The sequence below is a fragment of the Paramisgurnus dabryanus genome, chromosome 12 (genome assembly GCF_030506205.2).
Source record: "Paramisgurnus dabryanus chromosome 12, PD_genome_1.1, whole genome shotgun sequence".
NCBI classification, from domain to species: domain Eukaryota; kingdom Metazoa; phylum Chordata; class Actinopteri; order Cypriniformes; family Cobitidae; genus Paramisgurnus; species Paramisgurnus dabryanus.
The window spans coordinates 19034080-19058716 of record NC_133348.1 but is presented as its reverse complement, the minus strand read 5'-3'; the positions used below and the strand labels follow the sequence as shown (position 1 = coordinate 19058716).

Here is a 24637-nt window from a genome sequence, read left to right as displayed (position 1 = left end):
TTTAGCAATGAGTAACTCATAAAGAAAGATACTAAAGTTATTGGGTTTATGTATAGCAATCCTGCTATAATGGCACACTATGCTGAATGCTAACTAATAAACCAGCACTTTTGAATAAAATAAAATCAGTATATCAATTTCCAAGGTTCGCAAACATCTTTAATTTTCTCTACATGTTTCATAACATTTGCGTCACTTTCTTTTAATGAATATTTCTAAAGTAGAACAAAAAGTGCAATTGTCATATCACATACAACACTGTTTACGCTACACTACTGCACACGACCAATGTAAAAACAAAGTGATGCGACTGCCGTTCAGGAGATCTCCATAGAAATACAGTCCATTTCATTTCACCTCTATACATACATACATACATTACATACATACAACATTACATTTGATAGTGGGGTCAGTGGCTCTGCTGAGAGATCAAAGCTTCCATTTTATCATTTCCACATACTTTTTATCCAAAACAACATACAGTACATTTTTAGGTATAGCTTCACCTACAAGAAAATCCCTCTGGAGCAATCTAAGGTTAGCTGCCTTGTTCAAGGATATATAGAGGTGGTGTCCATTATTAGTCCATTTACCCATTCTATTGTAAGTTTAAACACTCTCATTGGCTAGATCTCTTGTTCTGAACCCCCCATATGTTGCTTTTGAAACACTGATCTCACATCACTTAGCCGTGTCACAGGTTTGCTAAATAGCGGTAAAAGAGATGCTAGCACACGCTACGCCAGGACAGCATTGTTTATGTTACAGCAAGCAGACAATTGGTGATCCCAGGCAACCAATTTTACAGAAACAGGCGGCTATAGACACTGCAAGAGTAGATCAGCACGGCTCAAGTGCATATAATACTATAGTGTCGCGAAATTTTGTAGCCTAGAGGAAAATTCAGTGTTAGTTAATTACATGAGTAAACAGTGTTGACATGTTCTTATCATAATGATTTTTAGCAATAGTTAAAATGACAGTACTCACAGTTGTCACGGACACAGTGAAGATCTTTGTACTTTATCAAATATAATAAATTAAGAAAAAATAGACCACATCTGTCCATCAACAAAGTGTAGTGATGTCGGCGGTTTTAAGTAAATACATGATGAGAAAGGATGGCCGTACTTAAAAAATGATACAAAACTGTTGTTTGGATGTACATGCTCGTGGGGGTGAAGAATGTGTTTTTGTCAAGGTTATACCAACTGTGTTGTCGTTGTTGTTATTATTAGCCCTTGAATTGCTTCCCAGAACTGCCACCAGTGGAACAACATACTGTCTTGTTTTATTGTTTAATAATGTTTAAATTGTATTGAATATGAACTACATAGTGTTTTAATAATATCTAGGATCAAGAGCTTGACATGCATTGTGTATATATACACACTGATGAGTTCTGTTAACAGGCTTTCCATGAGCACCTTTTTTTAAGATATGAGGGGCTGTAATTGTATTTAATTGGCTGTGACAGAAAGGATTGAATGTACTGTTGATGGACAGAACATGAAAACATTTTTGAAAACCAAAAGGAATAATAGTTGGCTTTTGGAGATGGAGATGCGTTTCACCATTAGTTCTCTGATCCATCTAACAGAATTCACAACGAATCTGTATGTAGGCACAATCTTTTGTCATCATGGCAATACATTTGAACTTAAACACCAATTATTAGAAAATGCCTGATTGTTTGAAATATTAAGGTCAAAAGTTTCAGTGTTGCCATTTGTCACTGGAGGTGAGCTGTGGTTCAGTGACCTAACTGATGTGCATGAAGAAAATGAGACTTGTTTGTGTTTTACTGGGTCAAAGGTATTGGATCACTTGATGATCTGTGGGCAGTCGCTCCAGGCTTTGGCCTTACGCTTGGCTAGGGCGAGCCAGGCAGGCTCGGTGGAAACCTGGGTAGTGTCCCCAGGAGGGAAGCGCTTTGTCACATCCTTGGTCGCAGGTGGAGAGGGTGTCGGGTCTGTTATTTCAACTGTGAAAATAAAGAATTTATCTGGAGTAGTTCCCCACATTGTTGGAATGAGCTTTCAATCATAGTCACTGTAAACCAACATGTACAGTTAGAAAAGCTTACTTTTCTGTCTCAAGCAGACCTGGGGGTGACTTTATGAGAGCTGCAATTATGAAAGCAGCTAGGAGTAGGTGTATGAAAAGCATCAAAACATTATGGCAAACATGATCAAATAGTGATCCTCACCTGTGACTGAACTGGGCAAGGTATTGGCTTTCTTCAAGTTGTCACGACGTTCAAAGCGGGTCAGGAGTGTGTCTGGTCTCTTATGTTCAAGTGCTGTTTGAGGCTTTGGGTGGCTGGAATTTTCATTTCCTTTATCCTCTGTCGGACTAACGGTTCCAGCCTATTAGACATAAACAACGTTTTTGTTTTTTCTTCAGTTACAGTAGGGTGGAGGTAGAATTTATGTAACTTATGTGTAGTTTTATTTGCAATATGTCAAAGCTAGGCAGCTAGGCATTATTCTTCCTCCCTTTGTTGTTAAGTCACTTTGGATAAAAGCTTCTGCTAAAATAATACATGTAAATGATGTATACATACGCTTTCCTTAGCCAGTTTCTCAGCCAGCTTAGCTTCTCTCTGGCTCTTTCTTTCCTCTCGGCTCTGTTGTTGTTCCCTGAAGCCTTTCTGTTTTTGCAGTGCCAGAGTGATCCACAATGGTCCTGTCTCCTTCTCATGTGTCCGTGTGCTGTCAAGGGAGTGCCTGGCCTGCAAAGAGGGTTTTTCTATGAAGGAAAAAGAATGTAGAGTGTCAATTTAACAGAAAGGATGGTTTTATAGAGTTGTTTCAAACTTCAATTTTACATTTCTTCAAAAATGATGACATGCATAGGTTGCAGACCTATGACTCTTATAGTTATAGCTCTATAATGCTAGATTATTTCAAACCTCTTTTAATGAGTTCAGTCCTGCGATCTGTCTTTTCTCTCCATGGGATGCTGATAGATGGAAAAAAGGACTTCTTCTCTTTAAGCTCATCCTCTCCTGGTCCATGTCTCTGAGATGATACAGATGCTGAAGTATCATCCTTGTGGTCACTGCTTTGCTCAGTAACTACCTGTTTTATCTCCTCTTTTGTTTGGGAAACCATATCCCCTGAAGTGCGCTTGCCAGGTTTTAAAAATGGAGAGGGTGGAGGTGTGGCGGCTTCAGAGGGTTGGGGGGAGGTAGCTGGTTTTTGGTAAAGTATAGGCTTGGGGACAAAGTTATCCACTTCATTTCGTGTTGAAGGAAGAGTATTTCTGCCAAACTTGATTCGTGATTCTTTACTGGGTGCGGAAGTAGTTTGGATCCCAGAAGTCTCTGGTTGTGAAGTAGCAGGGCTTGACCTTTCAGAAAGTGTAGAAGTGTCAGAGTCTTGATCAGTGGATGTTAAAGGTACTGGGACACCTTCAAAACTGTCACCTGCACTGTACCTTTTCTTCCTCTTCTCTGCAGATTGTTCATTATGAAATCGAAGAGAGTAGTTGGTCCTTCTCAACTTGATTCCAAAAGGCGATGGCCGCTCATCAACACCCTGATCTTTCTGATCCCCTTTATCCTTTGCATCTGATTCTTCTGATTCTGACTGACTTGGGGACCCAGTTTCAAATCTTTGTGATTTAGAAGAGTCACGTGATGGACTGGGAACTAGAAAGGAGGGGAGGTCTTTGGCAAACATACATTCTTCAGCATTATCTGCTATGCGGGTGACCTTGCTTCCCTTGCCCTGGTTCTTGGTCCCTAAAGAAGGCCACTCTGCCTTTTGAACAGGAGGAGTTTCTGCAGATACTGATTCTATTTTCCCACTTTCCTTCTCTTCCGGACTGAAAACCTCTGAGCTCCTGTTAGAATCAGCAAATTTCTTTCTAGCTGGGGTAATGGAAAACTTAGCACTGGCTGACATTGTCTTTCTGAGGCTGGTATGAGAGAATGGCACTGTATTTAGATCCTCACTTATTGGTCTGCTCTGGGATTGCTTTCGACTCTGATCTGGATAATTTCCCTCTTCAGCACCTTTTAATATTTTGGATCGGATACTTGCCCATTCTGCCAGTACAGCAGCACTGGATTGGTCTGCAGATAAGGAAGACTCGAATAAAGATTTGGTTTTTCCAGATTGACGATCTGGAGATGTTTTGCTCTTGGTTGGTGGAGTGCCTGTTGCTTTTTTCGCCTCAGAAAGACCAAGAAGGGATTTGCAGGCTGTATCCTTGATCTGATCAAGATTGACTGCAGTTCCACAAAGCTGGGCTCCTGTCACAAGAATAGCAGTGTGAGGGACATAAAGAGATGAAGACAGAGTTGGTGATTCAGTGTATCCTGGAGAAGAGACTTTGGCTCCCTCACTGGTTTCAGCTGTTGTCTCACTATGTTGGCCAGTTGCTGGAGTAACAGGGGTGAGGTTGACTTTCTGGAAGAGTATTTGTTTCTCTCCTGAGGACACCTTGAAAGTGAAGGGTCTCTGTCTTTCCTCCATCTCTCTCCATCGCAGTTCCTCTGCCTTTCTTTTCCACTCTGGGTCAGTGGCTTTAGTCTGTGCCTCGGCTGCTTTCTCTTCTTTTTGATGTTTCTTTATTTCCTTCTCCTCCCTCTTTTTGTCTTCTTCAGCCTCTTTTTCTTGTCGACATCTTTCTTCCTTATGAAGCCGTTCCTCTTCTTCTCTCTGTTGTTTCTCCTCTAACTCCTGAATTCTAAGTTTCTCTGCCACCTCCTCCTTCCTCCTCCTCTCCTCCTGCTCCCTTTCTCTTTCCTCTTCTAGACGAAGTTGCTGTGCCTTGATTTCTTGCTGTCTTCTTTCTTCCTCCGCTCTTGTTCTTTCCTCCTCTTCTTTCTTTATCTTTTCCGCTTCTTGTTTTCTAATCCTTTCCTCTTCCTCTTGCCTCTTTCTTTCTTCCTGCTGTCTTATTCTTAGCCTTTCCTCTGCTTTCCTCTTTTCTTCCTCTTCCCTTGCTTTCGTCTCCTTTTCTTCTCTTTCTTTCCTCTCCTCTTCCTCCTTTTGCATTTGTTCTTGTTTGTGGCGCTTCTCTTCTTCCAATCTCTGCTCCTCGATTTTTCTCAATTGTTCTTTCTTCTTTCTCTCTTCCTCTTCTTCCCTTTTCTGAAGTTCAAGACGCTCTAGCTCCTCCTCATGAAGTCGCTTCCTTATGGATTTCTCAGTAGGCTCATAATCTTCTTTGCTTCCGTGGATAATGTTATAGTCTTCTCCTGACACATCAAATACTTCTTCATGTTTTTGTGTTTCTGTTTCCTCTTGCACTTCAGAGAGATCCACTTCATGAAAATCCTGAATTGTATTAAAATAAAAAAGCAAAAGATGTTATTTCCTTAAACATATTTTCATGTCAAAGCTATCAAAATACCCCCTGTTCCTTGAAGATCACCCTTCCATTTACCTGTGTCGATCTTCTGTGTTTGCGAGACACCCTCTGGTTCTTCGGTTTGACTGATAGTTTGTGTTTGGCAGCAGTGTTGTCCAAGCGTGGGACAAACTGAGGTACAGCGTCTAGATTAATAGACTCAATTGTACCAGGGGGAGGTGGGCGCTTAGTACGGGGGGATTTGACTGGAGTTCTGTGTGGGCCAATATCATGGCTGATAGCCTAATTATAAAGAAAAAACAATTGTTTGTTGAGACTGACAATGGTAGAACAGCAACCCAAGTTATATACATATGGAAATTAGCTCAGTAAAATAAGTCAAATAGTATATTTCAATTGTCTGTAGTACAGTTGGTGCTTGTAATGCCACTGTTATGGGCTCAAACAAACGTACTGTTTTTTAAACAGATGATTATGCTGTTGTTCTAAACATTATATAATCTATTATTTAAGCTATAATTAACAAAGCGGGACCATATGACTTTGGGTAAAGAGCAAATTTCAAACAATTTACCTTTTCTTCGGCTTCGGTTTCAGGTGGCTCAGTCTCCACCTGAGCAAGAACTCTCAGTGGATTCTGTGGTACATCTTCCTCATCTGAGCTACCTTCATCTCCCTCACTCTTTCTATGTGAAGGGGGTCTCTGACCAAACTTGATATTGTGTCCTATTTGTTTCTGTCAACAAATGCATGAAGAGAACAGTAATGAGCCAAACTATGGGCCCTATTATACACCCAGCGCAATACGCAACGCAAGTGTCATTTGCTAGTTTGAACCCGGTGCAAATATCATTTTCACATTTAGCGCCACATTGTTTAAATAACGAATGCATTTGAACCCAATTTTGCGCCCATGGGCGTTCTGGTCTGAAAACGAGGTGTGTTCAGGCGCATTGTTGGCGCGTTGCTATTTTGAGGTAACTAAAATAGACTACGCCATTGACCAACTAACACCTGATGTTTTTTTATTTAAAGAGCGCATGAGTATTATGTGCCTATAAACGGGACGACAATGCCCCTTTGCTTAACACACACATGGATGTGCAGAAGCACACAAACGCTTTAAATGTGAAAAATTAAAGGATTATGATTGTGTCTCTTTGACATAAAGGAGGACCGATTACGAGACGTTAAAAGATATAAAGAGCTGCTTTGGTAATTAAATGTTTTGCTTTAAAAAAATGCAAATATTGCATCTATTATTAAATGTTTTTATATGCTACCCCACAGATTCATTGTATATGATTTTTGTGTATTTTGTGTATGACTTTGGATATTGTGAGATTAGAACCTTTTTTAATGCTTTTCTCACAGCGCTGTACGAGTGCTGAAACGTTTCGGCTCTGCACACGTTTGTAAATTCTTTATCTCCTGTTTTTTACAAATAAAGTATTTTTAGAGTTCAAATCTTTTCTTGCATATTTGTAAATTTTTCTTTGAGATTACACTGATCATGTAGGCTATTCATACATATACAGCAATTAAAAGCCTGCTTATTTTACTTCCATGACTGAAAGAAAACGACTTTTAAAGGTTTAAATAAAAAACAATAACAATTTCAATACAAATGAAAACAACTCAATTTTTTAACATCAATCTTAAACTGGTGGTCTTCTCCCTCCACTTAGTTTTTCAGTTTACAAATTACGCCTCTAAATAGGGAATCAGCATGGCACAAGCGCAACTGGCTTTTAAAGGGTCCAATATACTAATCAAGTATGATTTTATCTTATAAATCAAGATTTAGTCTTTTTAGACTGTGTGAAATTAGAATTGTAAATTATAGTGCACGGTTTGATAATATATAAATGTAAAATCAAACATGCTTTAATTATACTCACCTGAATGTTCTTGACTTTGTCTGAAACGTTCTCCTGGGACATTGTCTGCCCTGGATATGCGTTCTCTGAATCCTCAGGGATAAATACACTCTCGTGTGAAAAAGCTCGAGACTCCAGGGTGTTTACCTCACTGTTAATACAAATATAAACATTCTGTTAATTACATCATTTCAACAAATGTATTAACCCAAAAGGTGCTGCGCCAAGGACACTACACTATATTGACAAAAGTTTTGGGACACCCCTCCAAATCGTTAAATTCAGGTGTTCCAATCACTTCCAGTGAAAGGAACTCTTAATGCTTCATCATACCAAGACATTTTGGACAATTTCATGCTCCCAACTTTGTGGGAACAGTTTGCAGATGGCCCCTTCCTGTTCCAACCTGACTGTGCATCAGTGCACAAAGCAAGGTCCATAAAGACATGGATGAGCAAGTTTGGTGTGGAGGAACTTGACTGGCCTGCACAGAGTCCTGACCTCCACCCAGTAGAATATCTTTGGGATGAATTAAATAGAACATCTTTGGGATGAATTAAAGCAGAGACTATGAGCTAGGCCTTCTTGTCCAACATCAGTGTCTGACCTTACAAATGTGCTTTTAGAAGAATGGTAATAAATTCCCATAAACACAATAATAAACCTTCCAAGAGGAGTTAAAGCCTTTTATAGCTGCAAAGGGTGGGCCAACACCTTATTAAACCCTATGGATTAAGAATGGGATGTCATTCAGGTCCATGTGCACATATAAAGGCAGGTGGTCCAAAACTTTTGGGAATATAGTGTATATGCATGCACAGATTTGTTAGGTTATTAAATTGTGCAATAATACATTTACTGTAATACTGTAATAAAAAATAATTAACATCTAGACTTTTAAGAACTTTGCATCATTTTAGGTGTACACTGTAAAAAATGTAACAATGCTTGAGTTAAAACTTGTTAATTAGTTAAAACCTTGACATATGCGGTTAAAAACTGTAACAAATTTAACCAAACATTACATTACATTTTATGGTAAAATAAAGTAAGATTTGTTTTTTTATGTAAAAGATGTGCATTACCATATATTTTATGGTGAAAATCTTTATAAAATTTAACATGATTATACATGTACTTTTACGGTAAAATATGTTTTCTTTGGGTTAAATATACAAGTCACTGTAAAATGCACAGTGAAAAATGTTCCAAGTATGTTCCTACACTTAACATTTGAAGATATTTCATATAAATAATTATGTTTCATCTTAGATTTTTTTAACAGTTACAGTATGTATATTAGGGTGTTTTATGTTACACTTGGTGTTCAATCAATGTTTACAGCATTATTTTCATGTCACGTGTTACCATCATGGTTGCCATCTATTTATGGTGATAAGCTGTATGTTATTAAGTACAAAGCCGTTTTATATCAACCCATTAAACTCTATGGACCTGGTGGTGGGTCCAAAACTGCATCATCAAATAAAAAAAGTTGAGCACAAAGTTTTCCGTAAAATAAGCCCATGTTTATCAATTTACTTCAAAATATGTGGGTAGATGACTCTTTTAAATTCAGGCATGCCTAATTCTGCAAAAAAATAATTGTACTGATTAGTTAATTAAATACACTAAAGAATAGTGAAGTATCCAAAACTTTGCTGTAATGAAAAAGAAAATATTTTTACAGTTTTTAAAGTTGTTTACATGTTTCCTGTATTTATTACAGAGGTATTCCAGCAAACCACAGCTGCCAGTTTTTTTACCGTAAAAAGTACAGATTTTTTTACAGTGAATCAAGAAGTTATTTCATAAAGTTTAACAATACTTGGACAAATAGTGATAACAACAATCATTGAATAATACAATTATTTTATTTATTTGATAGTTTATAGATAAATTTAACTATTTTGAGAAGTTTACACACAACATACTGTATGCTCACCGGCACAAATGGTCATAAAAGGGCCGTCATAGTTTTACCTTAGATATGGATCATTCTCCTGGTTAACTGAGACCACTCCATTGCAAACATTGTCAGTGGAATGGCTAGCTTTCAGTTCAGATCCCTCAAACCCACGTGGTGCTTTCCTCCTTTTCTTCTTCCCAAACAGACGGCGGAATGGCTGAAATTTGCCCTGCCGTCGCCACTCTGTTAAAAAAAATGGGGTCAGAAGGGCAAGAAAAAAAGCTAATGCTACCTACCATACAGTATAATTTACTGCATGTATGAAAACACCTGTGGGTAATTTGCAGTATGTTTGGGTGTGTTAATATGCAAATGCAATCCAAATGAAAGACAGAAGATCAGAACAGGCCCAAAAATTGATGGAATAAAAATCATTCAGATGGAAGCCTTTGTCCTACCACAAGCACCTGTAACTTTAGTGACTTGGTGTCTTGTTTCAAAATCTAGTAAAGTCAAGGCCCTATAGTGAACATAATTGAACCAAGTGAGACAAGCCAACACTTGCATGCCAACTGCTAAGTAAGGGCTTTTATAAGATGTGATCACCTGCAATATAATGCTGTTATGAGTTTCAGAAGAGGTGTTTCAGAAAACTGTACTGTAAGTCTTCATCTATTATATTTTAGTCAACATCAATCAACAACTGACCATTACTTATAGTGATACATCTTTCATGGGGTGCTGCAAGGTAATGTTGTAGATTCCTCCCAATGTTTCATTTACATCTAAATAAACATCTTAGTTTTTCCTTGTTGCCTTAAGCTTGCTCATTGATGTGTTTAAGAGACCATATTCATTGTAGTTGTAGAGTTGTTAAGTTACAGTATGTTTGTGATGTTCCTGTAACTTATTTGGTAGGGCATTGCATTAGCAGCACAAAATGTCATGGGTTTGATTCCCAGGAGGCACACATATAAAAAGTATACACTGCTTTGGATAAAAGAATCTGCCTAATGCATAAATGTAAGTAAACTGGATAGTATGCTTTACATTATCCTAATAACACTTTGTTTTACCAAAGTGAAAAACTATTTCACCGTTCCTCACCACCAATCAAACATTAGTGTATAAATAGCTAACACATTAGTCCAAGAAAAACATAACCAATTTGTACAAAATCATTATCCTACCTATTTACCCGAATGCTGTAGGTGCAAAGCTTCCCTGACATGACTGAGTCAAAGAGTTTCCATGTAGCTGCATTGAACCAATGATAAGAAAATGGACCTTTGGTTTGGTCTGCTATGGAGAGCCTGCATTATTATTACGAATCATAAACGCTACAGAGATAAGCATAGGTTGGGAAGGAACTTCTTGTAATGCACTGTAATCATAAAATAGTTTTACGCAAGCGTCATGATTATGAGAAGGTAAGTAAGTGTCTTTATTTACTCATCAAAAGCCATAATTCATTTCTCCATTCATTAACCTTCTAGGAATGCTAATTTGGGAATACCCTTTTTAATGACACCATCCACCAGGAAGTGACATCAGAATAAGCTTGGATTTCATGTATTCAGCTATGTTTTGTGGTATTTTTTTGACTCTAAATTAGATAAAAATTGGGAAAACGGTATGACATTGGCGAAAGATCAAAAGTCGACACCTCTGTGTAAACTAACTCTCAATCCATGACTAAGCAATAGCTTGATTTATCTGTGTTTTGTATTTCCTTGTTTGTTGTGTACAGTAAATAAATAATAACACAAAGTTGAAATACCAACCAGAGCATAACATAGTGTGTAACTTTTTATAGAAATACATTTCAAAATTTGTGACCCTGTTTGTGAAATCCAGGCTTAATCTTATAATCTAATTATGAGATTATGAGCATCAAAGTTTGATTTTAATCGCTGATTTCATTTTAATCTTTGACATGACCTTACTCAGTCAATATTAAAGAGACACTCCACTTTTTTTGAAAATATGCTAATTTTCCAGCTCCCCTAGAGTTAAACATTTGATTTTTACCATTTTGGAATCCATTTAGCTGATCTCCAGGTCTGACAGTACCACTTTTAGCATAGCTTAGCATAATCCATTGAATATGATTAGACCATTAGCATCGCGCTAAAAAATATTCCTTTTTAATACTTTACATTGTGTACTAAGACCAACGGAAAATTAAAAGTTGGATTATCTATGCCAATAGGAACGAACTTTCAGCGTAATAATCAAGGATAAACTATGTAACTACAGAAGAGTCAAGTTTTAAATAGGAAAAATATGGAAACTTTTTGGTTATTTTTGACCGCGATGCTAATGGTCTAATCAGATTTAATGGATTGTGCTAAGCTATACTAAAAGTGGTACCACCAGACTTGGAGATCAGCTGAATGGATTCAAAAACTGTAAAAATCAAATGTTTAACTCTAGGGGAGCTGAAAAATGAGCATATTTTTAAAAAAGTGGAGTGTTCCTCTAAAGATATCAAGGTTATATTTTCACAGAATATAATTTTTCATTATGTAGGATGATTTTATGTAAAAAACAACTACAGCTGAGTTTTCACATGCAGTGTCACATATATTTGTTACAAAATGTATAATTCTTTCAAAAGTTACAAAGTTTTACTACATAAAAGTAATGTCCATCCAGATCATATTTTCTTGAGTGTTTGTGTATACACTATAATCCAGGCTTAAGAATGTCTAAGTCATTCTCTGTTGTTTGTAGGGGCTCCTGGTGAAATGCCTGGCGTCACAGGGCCACCCTACACCACCGAGTGGATCTGTTACAGGCTAAATGTGGAAAGTAGTGTGGAGTTACACAGTAAGCATGTTACTGCTAAAAACACAAAAGAACAATAACAAAGAAAGTAGACATTCCAGGCTGCTTCCATTGATGTAATGATGTTAAATTATCATTCCAAATTTAATGGCATGATTAGAAAGTATGACTTAAAACGTCTGACCGATTTTCCATCCCACATTAACAAATGTTCTTTTTATCTCGTATTGATTTGTCATCTTCACTTAAAACTGCCGCTACCCTATTTCTCTGGCCCACAATGCAGTGCTGCCGGCATCCTCAGTCACTGAAGCATATGATGTGAGTGGACACCCCTTAGCCACAAAATAGCACAAAATAGCCATCGATGTATGTCTAGTACTCCTCCATGATATGGTCAAAAATTCCATTTACACTCCTATCATTGTTATTAAAGCTACATATGTTCCCTCAGACTAGATGATGGTTCTTAATATTTAATAAAAGTTATGTGTGTCCCACTTGACAACATCAAAATACTCAACCCTGCACCTTATACTCAAGTCTACTTTAACACTAAAGCATAGTCATTTTTGTATTGCCAGAAGCTGCACAATATATCGAATTACCTCAGCTTTGCAAATGGCAAAACTTAATTTTGCAATAACTGACTCATTTAAATACTATAAAACGTGATGTAGTCACAATTTTAGCAAATACTGTCACAGTACTAATAGCTGGTGGCACTGCACCGTTAGGGTCCCGTTCTTTCTGTGTTTTTGAAGCTTTGATTGTGTTTACAGTCCCCAATATAACATGTGTTCATGTTTCACATGTAAAAAAAACGCTGTATTTTTCCACACAATTTACTTATCTCTATAGTGCTGTTTTCACTGTCCTAAAATACGGGCTGATGTCTTCCTTGTTCTATGAAGTCCCTCCTTCAGAAATATGTAACGAGTTTTGATTGTCTAGTTTGTTTAGTGTGTTATGATTCGATAGCAGCTTAGCTTGCCGTTAGCTTAGCTGGCGACTGATATATTCCTGTGGGCGGAGTTTATTCGAAAAACTGTTCTAATGACGTCATTAAAGCAGGAAGTAGAGGGCTGTAGTCCAAACCGGCCGATCGCTGTAGGCTTTGAAATGCAAATACTGTTAAAGAAAATATATCGCCTGGCAGTGAACTTTGAGCTTTATCATTTTACAGGTATTATTTATGCTATCATAGCAACATTACACACTAACTAGGGATTAAAAAATTGTGTCAGAAAGAACGTGACCTTTAAATCAACAAAATGTACACATAATTTTCAGTGTTTACATTTGAAAAGCATTAAAACAAAAGATATAGGGATGGTTTCCTGGACAGGGCTTATTCTGGTCCCAGACTAAATGTTTGAGCTGTCTTAATTTAAAAACACCTTGTACTGAAATAACTTAACATGTTTCAGTAACATTGTTTTGTCTCAAGTTGCACACTAAGGCCTAGATTAATCTAAACCCTGTCTGGGAAATTGCCGCGTAGTGTGAAAACAACACTGGCCTAAAGTGCCCTATAACCTGTGTTTCTTTTGTCAGCAGTATATTTGTTTGCCTAGCATTAGCTTCAAGCTCATAAAACAAGTTTTACTCAAGCATAAAACAGGCCACACACAGTGAGAAAAGAATGAAACTATTCACAGATGGACCAGACATAGTTAAACATAAATGTTTAACTATATCGAAAAAAAACAGTTTACGCAGAAAGGTGTGTAAATCTGAGAGTTTAAAAGCACACAGCCACACAAACACAGCACACAATTCTTAAAGAGACAGTGCTGGTGGTGGATCCTCACTCTGTTTTTGTATTTACCTGGGCCTTCTGATACTGTTACCTCTACCTGCGCCTCAAGCCTAGCCTCCTTACTGTCCGTCGCCATGGTTACGACAGACTTTGTCTGCAGCAGGGATAGAAGGGGGATAAGCATGAATACATATTTTTATTGGTATGTTTATTCGTGCTAAAGAAAAGAAAATAGAAGGGGGAGATGAAAATAATAAGAGATATAAAGACATAATCATATCTTTTTGTCTTCCCCTTTAAAGGGACACTTTACTTTCCAGGTGCCCTAGAGTTAAACATTTGATTTTTACAGTTTTGGAATCCATTCAGCTGATCTCTGGCGGTACCACTTTCAGCATAGCTTACCATAATCCATTAAATCTGATTAGACATTAGCCTCGCGTTAAAAAGTAACTAAAGAGTTTTGATATTTGAAACTTAAAGGTGCGAATTGACGCGTTTTAGACCATAAAACATTTTTTGTTACATACAGCAAACATCTCCTCACTATCTGCTTGCTGCCTGTCCGCTGATCAAACTGTAGACAGCCCAGGCTTCACAAACAGCAATAACAACATAGTGGCCAAACCTACAAACAGAAACCATAACAAAGTGTTTCAGCCAATAAACGACAAGAAGGATTTGGGGGTAGGGGTTGGGCGCGTTCATTAAAGCACGGAAGGGAGGGGGAGGGGGAGGAGTTAGCTACGCTCCGTCTGTTTGAAAACAATTCAAACGTCAACAAAAACTAACGTCTCGCAGATTCGCTTAGAACGCCTTTAACTCTGCTGTAGTTACATCGTGTACCTAGACAGATGGAAAGTTCTAATTTGTGATTTTCCCCCTTTTAACTCTCAGCCTTTCCTATTAAACTGTTTTGTAAGTCCCCGTCATTATTTGACTTTATTTCTGAACTGATTTCTTAATTTCAATTAAAGGAATTGTACAATTCAGTAAAAGGCACAAACATAATTTTTATAGTTCCTCTAGTGCAACTGATGGAGTATAGAATTAGCATTAACATTGCAAAAGGTCATGGGTTCGATTCACAGGAAACACAAACGAGTCATTCCTCGAAACGGGTGCCATTTCCACTTTGCTATTTTCCACATTTTCATTAAAAACTGAACTTTTTTATATACAACTTTAAATATATGTTAATCCTCCAAAAAAAAAAAAAAACATATTTTCCCAACTCAGGCACAAAATCCTTAGTAATATTATCAATTTTATTCTGGTAAGGGAGTCTTTCTTTTACCACCACATCACGGACAATATGTATGCCATTAGAGAAGTAAAACAAGAAATTTATTTTTAAAACTAATGTTTTCCTAATAGTAAAATGTCCCTTTTTTGGAAACTATCAATAGAAATTTTAATTTAATTTAAATAATCATTCTTACTTTTTTAATCTTGACATATGAATTCGACATTTCGAATGCATTGCTTTACCACTGTTATTCAGTCAACCCAGGTAGCATCATGGGTCTGAATATATGTCTAATTTATACAATAGGTACACATAAAAACATTTCTGTCTACCGATTGATTTCAGCTGGCAGTAATAATGCATTAGTCATGGGGGGTCGGGAAGTGTTTTGTGAAGGCACAATCTATAATAAGCTTAATTTGTGAGGACATTTGTATTTGACCGTTAAATAAAGTGCAACAAACCTTAATCTAAATTATAGTGAATGTTGATTTTTTTGCATTAAAATACCACACACAAAAGTGACATAATTCAGTAGTTTAATAAAGAGCTTCATGAAGTTCATACCATAGTCATGTGTGTGTGTGTGGGTGGGTGCACTGTATTATTTCTGTAAATAGCATCACAGACACAGTATTGTGCACTCCATCTTCACAACTTATAGAGCGTCATTGCATTAAATATGTGCCCGGTCTGCTGTGGAAGTCTGTTCATAATGATTGCCTTTAAAAACAGATTTTTTGTTAAAAGCTTAGCACAAAATCAACTCAAATTTCCAATTCCTAATGCACATAATACCATTTTTATTAGTTATTCCAAAAACAAGGCAAGCTTATAGCAAATCGTAGCGTTTTTCCAAATTGTTCCTTAATTTGAGAACTGTAATAAATTGTGTCAACTTAATAAAGTAAGTTACCTGGTTTCCTTAAAATGTATTTAGTTAATACAACTTAAGTATATTAGTTGAAAGTAACAATAACTTTTTGGAGTCAACACCATTTTTTAAGTTGAATGAACTCTAACTTTTTTAATGCAACCAGGTAACTTATTTTTTCAAGTTTAACCAACAAATCTTTTACGCAAGCAACTTTCTCTATTTCTCCAACATTCAGATAACCAGAAAGGAAAACCCAGAATTCTAAATCCCAAAACTGTCGCCAGTACACAAAACACATTTCCTCAAAACCTGCATCCCTTGGCAGACAAAAAAAAAATTCCGCAACACAGCACAGGAAGGAACCAGTAAATAAATACAGTATTGCATCTTAGTTTGTAAAAGCGTATTGTTTGTCTCCGTGTGAGGAGACAGTGTCCTGCTCATAGGGTCATACTGAAAGTCTCACTGTCTGATCGGTCTCAGCTGTGACCGTTTTTTTCATTTAAATGGATCAGTTTGTGATTCCAGTCCAGATGTGTTTTTGCACATGCACCTGCGACACAACTGTACACGTGATATTGAGTTTATGTAATTGTCGTGGTCTGGCACACATGCACATGTGAATGAACTCACTCTGGTCGTGCACATTAGAGAAGCTCCAGACGGGGTGATGACAGAAACATGGGTAACAGCCACATGCAGTGCAGCAGGAGACTTATAAAAAACCTCCTATAAATCGCTTTATTGTTAAATTAAAGGGACACTGCACTTTTTTTTCAGCTCCTCTAGAGTTAAACATTTGATTTGTACTGTTTTGGAATCCATTCAGCTGATCTCCGGGTCTGGCGCTACCACTTTTAGCATAGCTTAGCATAATCCATAGAATCTGATTAGACCATTAGCATCACACTCAAAAATGACCAAAGAGTTTCAATATTTTCCTTAAAAAGGAAGATATGGCTAGGAACTATACTCTCATTCTGGCGAGTGTAATAATCAAGGACTTTGCTGCCATAACATGACTGCAGGCGGCACAATGATAGTACGCAGCAGCCGAAAATAGTCCCCTAAGTATCTTTCAATAGCAGGGAGAAAAGTCCTTGATTATTACGCTAGAATGAGAGTCTAGTTCCTAGCCATATCCACCTAGAAAATCGCAACTTTTAATTTTCCATCGGTCTTAGTACACAATGTAACTACAAGTTTTAAATAGGAAAATTATCAAAGCTCTTTGGTCATTTTTGAGCGTGATGCTAATGGTCTAATAATCAGATTCAATGGAGTATGCTAAGTAGGGTGGCCATTCGTGCCAGTTCCGCCGGACACGTCCAGAACATGTTTTCGGGTTCGTTCTCCGGAAGTTGCGTTGGTCGACCGCATACGTCATTGAGGTTCTCACATTTCAGTTAAAATACATTAGAAAATTAAGATTCATTTCTTTTAAGACATACAATCATTGTAGTTTCATTCTTACCTTGAAATGTAACGTTTGCTTGTTTGAAATTAAACCCAAAATATTAAACCTTGATGACGTATGCGGTCGACCAACGCGACTTCCGGAGAACGAACCTGAAAACATGTTTGGGACGTGTCCGACGGAACTGGCATGAATGGCCATCCTAATGCTAAGCTATGCTAAAGGTGCTACCCCCAGACCTAGAGATCAGCTGAATGGATTCCAAAATGGTAAAAATCTAATGTTTAGCTCTAGGGGAACTGGAAAATGACCACATTTTCAAAAAAAAATGGACTGTCCCTTAATTTATTGTACAAACTAACACTATTACAGCTGACCTCACTACTAGAACACCAAGAACAGATCTAATCATGCAAACATTTCCAGCCCAGACCCACCCCTGTTTGCCCAAACCAGAGGGCTATAAAAATGGGCCTATAGTTGGATCTTCCTGGAACTGAGTCTTAAAATCAATGATTCTGTATTATAAATCCTAAGATATCCCATAATAACACTCATAAAGGAACTGAAAAGCCAAGATGACACATCCTACACGCCCTGTAGTGTGATCTGCAGTAATGCAAGAAAATGCATGCTAGATAGTTATATTTCTCCAGTGACTAATAGCTAAGGTTGTGTACACTCCTAAAAATAAAGATGCTACAAAAGGTTCTTCACACGAATGCCGTTTTTGGCTTCATTTTTGGAAACAGAAAGGTTCTGCAGATGTTAATGGTCCTTAATTGAACCATCAAGCCAAAAAAATGTTTTATGGCATTGGATGCACTTCAAATGGATGGTTATATATTTTTCCCTTACACACCTTTATTGTGTAACTAAGGCCAAGTATAGACCACATGGATGACCTGTTTTTCAAACAGCTTTGTGGAGGAAAGCTTGACCTTATAAATGTATCGAACGACAGACTTTCCAGATGCTGCCAAGCTACAACAACATACACTCCAATATCAGAACTGATGATCTTTACATTGGTTGCACATTATCTGCAAACAACACAACACCATAAAAATGTACACATTTACACACAGTAAATTAAAAAAACCACAGGGGCGACATACATATATTTACACAGCTAGCTGGAATCTTTAAATATGCCATAAGCACCGAGCTGTCTTACATTAAGCATAGCGTGTAAAGCCTTAACTTAAAGCATTATGTAGTGGTGGTGAACAGATCTTGCTTTGCTCAGAAGACCATATATTATGATAATGGCAGGCTAGTTGTACTGTAGGGAACAGCTGAAAATCACTGAAGCAAAATGGGATGGCTGACTGCACAGCGTATAGCAAAGCTGGTCTAGCCGACTGTGCCTACGGAGCACGAAAGCACACGTTTACCTATTTCAGACGCGCAGCTGGATAGAGCTGCACACCAGTGAAGGAAAACCTTAGGAAACATGGATTCAACCTTCTGCACCTTGATATACAATGTTCTGTTGCTGCTCCTTGGTGCTTTAGGGAAAAATATAACAAAACCATTGAATCATAGCTTATATCTCTATTCAAACAGCAATCATATTCTACGAAGACAGCACAACATATATCTACTTGGTTGAGGATGAATGATGGTTGGTTATGGAGATCAGATGAACATAGATCTTTTAGCAATACAATAGCCCATAAGACCTCACTGGATGCCAGCGTTGCCTTTCAGAGCTCAACTTTAGCACTACGAGGCAATTCTGATCCAAGCTCTTATGAACTGAATCCTGAGGCAGTGTAAATTGTGATATATACAATATATATATATATATACGTGTAACAAGACTTTTCTTTGTTACAAAAAATAAATACATTAACTCTCCATGGGCTCTATCTTGCACCCAGCGCAATTGACTTTGTCAGTGACGCATGTATCATTTCGTATTTTGCACCGGCGCACAGCGGGTTTTTCCCGTCACAGACGCACGTCGGCAAACTAGGGAATGAACTTGCGCTCCCTGGGCGGTTCAGCGCAAAAAAGAGGCGTGTTCCGGCGCAAACCATCCCTGATGCTATTTTGCAGTTTCAAAAAACAATTGCGCCATTGACCAGAAAAATAAAGTTTAAAGTCAGTGGCGCGTTGCGCGTTGTTCATTATGCTGTTTTAAGGGCGCATGCTTGACCATAATGTATAGCGTGCACAACGCGCATACACTTTGCATCTAATCTACACAGATGCAACAGTTATTTTTGCAAATCATAAATTGTTACACTTAAAAATATTAATACACGAGATAAGGGGAATCATAGTGGTGAGCATTGTGGTGATAGTTTTTATTTATTGTGTGGCTGCGTTAAAAAATTCTCATGCAAATAACGATTAAAATATTTTCATAAGTTTGTTGTGTGGCTGTATTACGTTTATTTTATGGAAATAATAATTAAAATGTTTTCATAAGAAACCTTAATGTATATGAACTTGATTTGTAAGAGTACTTTGGGGTTGGACCTTGCTTGCGTTTCTTGGGTCTGATTTCAAAGCCCCCAAACCCTTTTTAGCGGTGAGGGTGGACGCAGCGATGTCCTCTGCTAGCGTCAGGTCCTGTGTAGAGGCAGATCCACCTCCCGTTACACGGCGTGCCCGATTTATGCTGGCAAGCTTGGGATTCCCCCATCTCCTGACATCATTGTAGCGCTTGGCGCAATGATGGTGATGCCAGCTGATGAGACTGTGGCTATTTCCTCTCACGCCTGTTTAACCTACGCTGATTTGGGCGGGTTTCTCCTATCCCCATACAAAACAACTTCTCTGTCTTTGAGTGCTCTTACAAGAACGTCGGTCTCCTCGGCTGTGAACCGCTCCTGGTGTGCGACTGGTAAATCCGTCATAATAATAGCAACCCGCCATGGAACTTGCGCCCTTGCGCTTAAAGGGAATGTTGGATAGCGTTCTGATTGGTTTATTTGACGTTACGGCCAAACCACACCTATGAATAATGAACCTACTTCAGACCAACCCCTTATTGATTTGCGCCCGGCGCAAGAGTTATTTCTCACGCCAGGAAAATAGCAACAGCGCCCAAGATCCGCCCACAAACTCACTTGCGCGTTGCGCTTCGCACTTGCATTTCAGATCGTTAAAATAGGGCCCCATGTTTCATTTCCAAATTTTCCTCTAGTTGTATTTTTCACCCTGTGCTATGTATGCAGTTACAGACATGTGCAAGCTATTGAGTCAGCATTGTCTTTTGTGAAGGATTGATAAAGCTATGGTGGGAATCTACAAGCTCCTTGAACCCGGGTAACCTTTTACTATTCAGTCCCTCCAGGAATTGCATTGTTTTGTGTTGTGTTTGTGATTTTTTTCTATCAAAATGACATCTTTGTAGCGGTTATTTCTAGAAATTACACTATATCATGACAGAATATTTTTGAGACCTTTACCATTTTTGCAATTATTTTGCAATGAAATAACAAATTATGCAGGATTGCATGCTGACTATTTAAATAATTATGCATATACATGTCAGTTATTGATCCTCATGTTGTTTATTATCTTCAAAGAAACATGGCAAGTTGAATGCTGTATATTGCACAGTATATGATGGAAGTAAATACAGTCGGATGGTTCTGTCAATCACTCTCTTTATATATTTATATACGTTTAAAAAAATAGACCTATAAGGCAAAAAACATGACAGATATAGGTTACAAACTACTGGTTTGAAATAAAAGAAGAAAAGATTCAGGGAAAGATTTGTAGTGTAATGATGTGATCAGAGATATTTTACAGTGCACCCCAAAAAATAAAGGGTTTTTCACAGTGATACCATATAAGAACCATTTTTGGTTCCCTAAAAAACCTTTTAGTCAAAGGTTCTTAAAAGAGCAGTTTCATCGGACACACGTGTGTTGTCGCGGAACTTTACTTCCGGTTTCTGTTTGTTTAATGGTCTGACTAGTGGCTAAAATGAACTCTGGAACTAAAACCTCAACAAAAATAACAAATGTTTTGGTTTCCTAAAGACATCACCACTATGTGAAGAGAGGTTTGGCTGCCGGTTTGTTGTTAACATTGTATACATTATAGTACACATTTTACACAGCAACGTTACCTCAGTGTCGTGTTATGCTTTAGCTATAAAATAGGAACTACGGTAATCTACTTGTTGTTTATTTTGCTTCAGAAATAAACTACTCTAAAAGGACTTTGTTGTTATTGATTCTAAGCGGAGTTTACCGGAAAGTATGTGTATTCCACGAAAGCCATTTGTTTATGTTGTTACTGCTGAAATCGTCTTAAAGACTGTAGAATATTTTCTATTATAAAGAACATTTAAAGGTCCTGTGGATGTAAAAGGTTCTTTATAGAACCATACAGAAGAACTCTTAAAGGGATACTCCAGCCAAATATAAAAATTACCCCACGATTTATTCACTCTTAAGCAATCCAAGATACAAATGTACATATGTTTTATAACAATAGGAAACAGGGATCACAGAACAACTTCTGACTTTAAACACTAAAAAGGTGCATTCATCCTTTACAGAAGTAATCCACACGGCTCCAAGTGGTTAATTAAGGTCTTTAATGGGCAATTGATGTGATTTTGTAAAAAAATATCAAAATTTCAAAATGTATAAACTATAATAACTAGCTTTGGGTAACGACGGCATCTTAGACTCACGTGAATCACGAGAGAGTTTTAATGTAGTGAGCGCTGGTTGCCATAGGTTCACTGCGCAGTGATTATCGCATGAGTCCAAGAAGGCATTGTTACCGGAAGCTAGTTATAGTTTATAAAGTTTAAAACATGGATATTTTTCTTACAAAATCTCATGGATTACCCACAAAAGACTTTTATGAACTCCTTGGAGCCGTGTGGATTATCGGTAAAAGATCGGAAGCACTTTTTGGGCTTCAAAGTCAGAAGTTGTTCCCTGATCCCTGTTAAAAAGCTTGGAAGAGCAAGGACATTTTCTAAAATAACTTTAAATGTGTTCGTCATATGTATCTCGAAAGGCCTGAGGGTGAGTAAATCATGGAAGAACTTTTGTTCTTTATTATTATTATGAGTATATCCTCACACGCAAACCTCTATGTTTTTGTAGTCTAAGTCTTATCCTAACAACTTGGGGACAACTAAAAATAGGTTAATTTTGATTTAATAGACATATGTGCCCTTGCCTGCGAAATCCAGGCTAAAGTCTCAATCTAATTATAAGATTAGGCGCATCCAAGTTTGAATTCAGTCTTTGATTTAAATCTTAAAATTACATTACTCGGTCAATATTAACCTCCCAAGACCCGGGTTTGTCTTTTTTTCAGATTTCTACCAGCTATTTTGGGGTTAGGAAGAACCAATAAATATAATAACCAAGTATTTTTCTAAGAACATGAAGCAGTGGATTTGTTCATGTTTGTGTACAACCGGTTACAGTTAATCAGAATAAAAAAATGTGGACATTTCTTAGGAGTCTTAGGAGGTTAAAGATATCAAGGTAAAAATTCTTCTTTTATGTACAATTGTAAAAAGCTGTATTTCACCAAAAAATAACATTAACAGGGTTTTAAAAAATGATAACATTGTTATCACTGGATGTGTATATATTATTTTCTTGACTAAAAAAAGACACAAAAGAGCCTTTGTAGATTGCATAATTGCAGTTTCAGAAACAAAAGCCTTTTGTGTGTAAACGCTATCATGCTTTACACACAGAACGCATGATCACATATGTGGTTGAGAATGTACGCAAAAAAGAAAAAAGGCTTACCTGGTTGTCGATTTGTCAGGGTAAGAGGGTAGTAAGTACGTGTGTATGCATGTGTGCCTGTTTCACCTGCCTGCTGTTACTGTGGATCTAGGGTTTTACCTAGAGTCAGGTGTCACATTGCACAGGTGCAAAGACAACTCACGAATGCTTATGGTGGCGTGTGGGTCGGTCTGTTCGCAAGTTAATCGAACACTTCCGAATTATGACAAATTCACGTGTTCCCATCACAGTTTAGTATGAAATCACATGATATGCTAATTCATACCACCATAAAACCTTTACAGTGTGTTGTTGTGTGTTCTGACAACCAACTGGAATTTGCTTGTTCCCATGATGTCCAATGTAAGGGCATAGTCGCCTGTGTTTACAAACGTGACGATGAACAGCACTTGAATGTCCGCATGTGTCCGAGAGAAGAGAAAGTGGGTGATGATGGCGAGGTAGTGTGCAGCTTCATACTGCTGTCTCTGTTACTACTTACAGAATGCCACTTTGTTTAACGGCCAGCTTACCAGGGCAGAAGGAACAGACGTGCATTGATCGTTTTAAACTGCCCAACACACACAAAGACAAGGCTGTGACTAGACGCTTGTTTATGTGTGTGTGTATTGTGTTAACATTTTCAATAACAAGGACTAAATAAAGTCTGGTCTCTGTATCAATTACGGCAAAAACTATCACTTGTTTCACGTATAACCTAACTACATAGATCAAAACTCAGGTCGTACAGGTACAGCGTGTATTCCTTATGGTAGCTGCAATGTGATTATACATCTCATGGGGTAATATACAGTCTCAGAGGACAAGAACAGTCAGGGAGTTATTATAAACAATTAAACCTGTCATATGTGCTGTCTTCAGCAGCACTGAAGGCCATGTTTACAGAGCATTAACATGATGGACTGTATTTACTAATAGACTCTGAACATGAAATGTCTTGCAGGATTATTCAGAAAGCTTAAAGCTGATGTTTGCATTTTGAGATGTGCATGTGCAGGACAACTAACTAAAGTGTAATTTATAGTCATGCGTAAGTTCTATGACGTAGCTATGCCACACCTCTGCAAAAATTTTACAACGCGTCCGTTCTATGTGGATCGCAAGCGCTGTGATTGGCCCACTAGAACCCTGTGTCGCATTCCTTCATAGGCATCTCCGCTTGCGACGGTAAGAACAAAGAAGATGGGCCAAGTTGAGGAGTGATTTAACTCAAACTGCAACAAAAGTTGCTGTTTATTTACCGCCATTACTGCTGGTCACCTCAAATCATACACAACAAATTGCTGCTTCTTCTTCGTTTGTGGGTTTACTGGCCAAGCTGCTTCTTCTTTGGCCGACGCCAATGGCGGCCGGTGACATCTTTTTCGAGGGCGCTTGATGCAAAGTTCGTCACAACATGTATGTAGCCCGTCATGTGTGTGGTTCGTAATTTCAAAATATGTGTTCTACGCGTCGAGTGATCCTACGTGCATCACGTGTCTTGTCAAAATAAGTGCCTGCAGCAGATGCGTACAAAGGGTTTATTATAAAAGAGACGCTCGTGTTTGCCAGATACTCGCATAATCTCATGCTTAATCAGAGTTTACTGTTAAGGGAGTGTCTTGCGTGTATTTTGTGAACATGAGCGTCTCTTTTATCATAAACGGTTTTGACGGTTTTGTGTGCAGCA

At 37.8% G+C, this 24637-nt stretch overlaps 1 protein-coding gene across 5 annotated transcripts in view; it reads right to left on the bottom strand.

Moving 5' to 3' along the window:
* Positions 1–60: 60 nt before the first annotated feature.
* Positions 61–24637, bottom strand: part of cracd (capping protein inhibiting regulator of actin dynamics) — a 31383-nt gene continuing 6806 nt past the window's right edge. The window contains exons 2-11 of one of the 5 annotated variants that reach the window (XM_065257045.2): positions 18610–18723; positions 13739–13823; positions 9192–9360; positions 7230–7359; positions 5903–6064; positions 5404–5610; positions 2918–5294; positions 2570–2754; positions 2213–2372; positions 61–1987 (exon numbers count right to left, since the gene is read on the bottom strand). In XM_065257045.2, the coding sequence (XP_065113117.1) occupies positions 1827–1987; positions 2213–2372; positions 2570–2754; positions 2918–5294; positions 5404–5610; positions 5903–6064; positions 7230–7359; positions 9192–9360; positions 13739–13805 (3618 nt within the window). In that variant the 5' untranslated portion in view covers positions 13806–13823; positions 18610–18723 and the 3' untranslated portion in view covers positions 61–1826. Of the gene's footprint in view, positions 1988–2089; positions 2130–2212; positions 2373–2569; positions 2755–2917; positions 5295–5403; positions 5611–5902; positions 6065–7229; positions 7360–9191; positions 9361–13738; positions 13824–18609; positions 18724–24637 lie in introns of all 5 variants that reach the window. The other 4 variants (XM_073811426.1, XM_065257046.2, XM_065257043.2 and 1 more) reach the window with 4 other exon arrangements.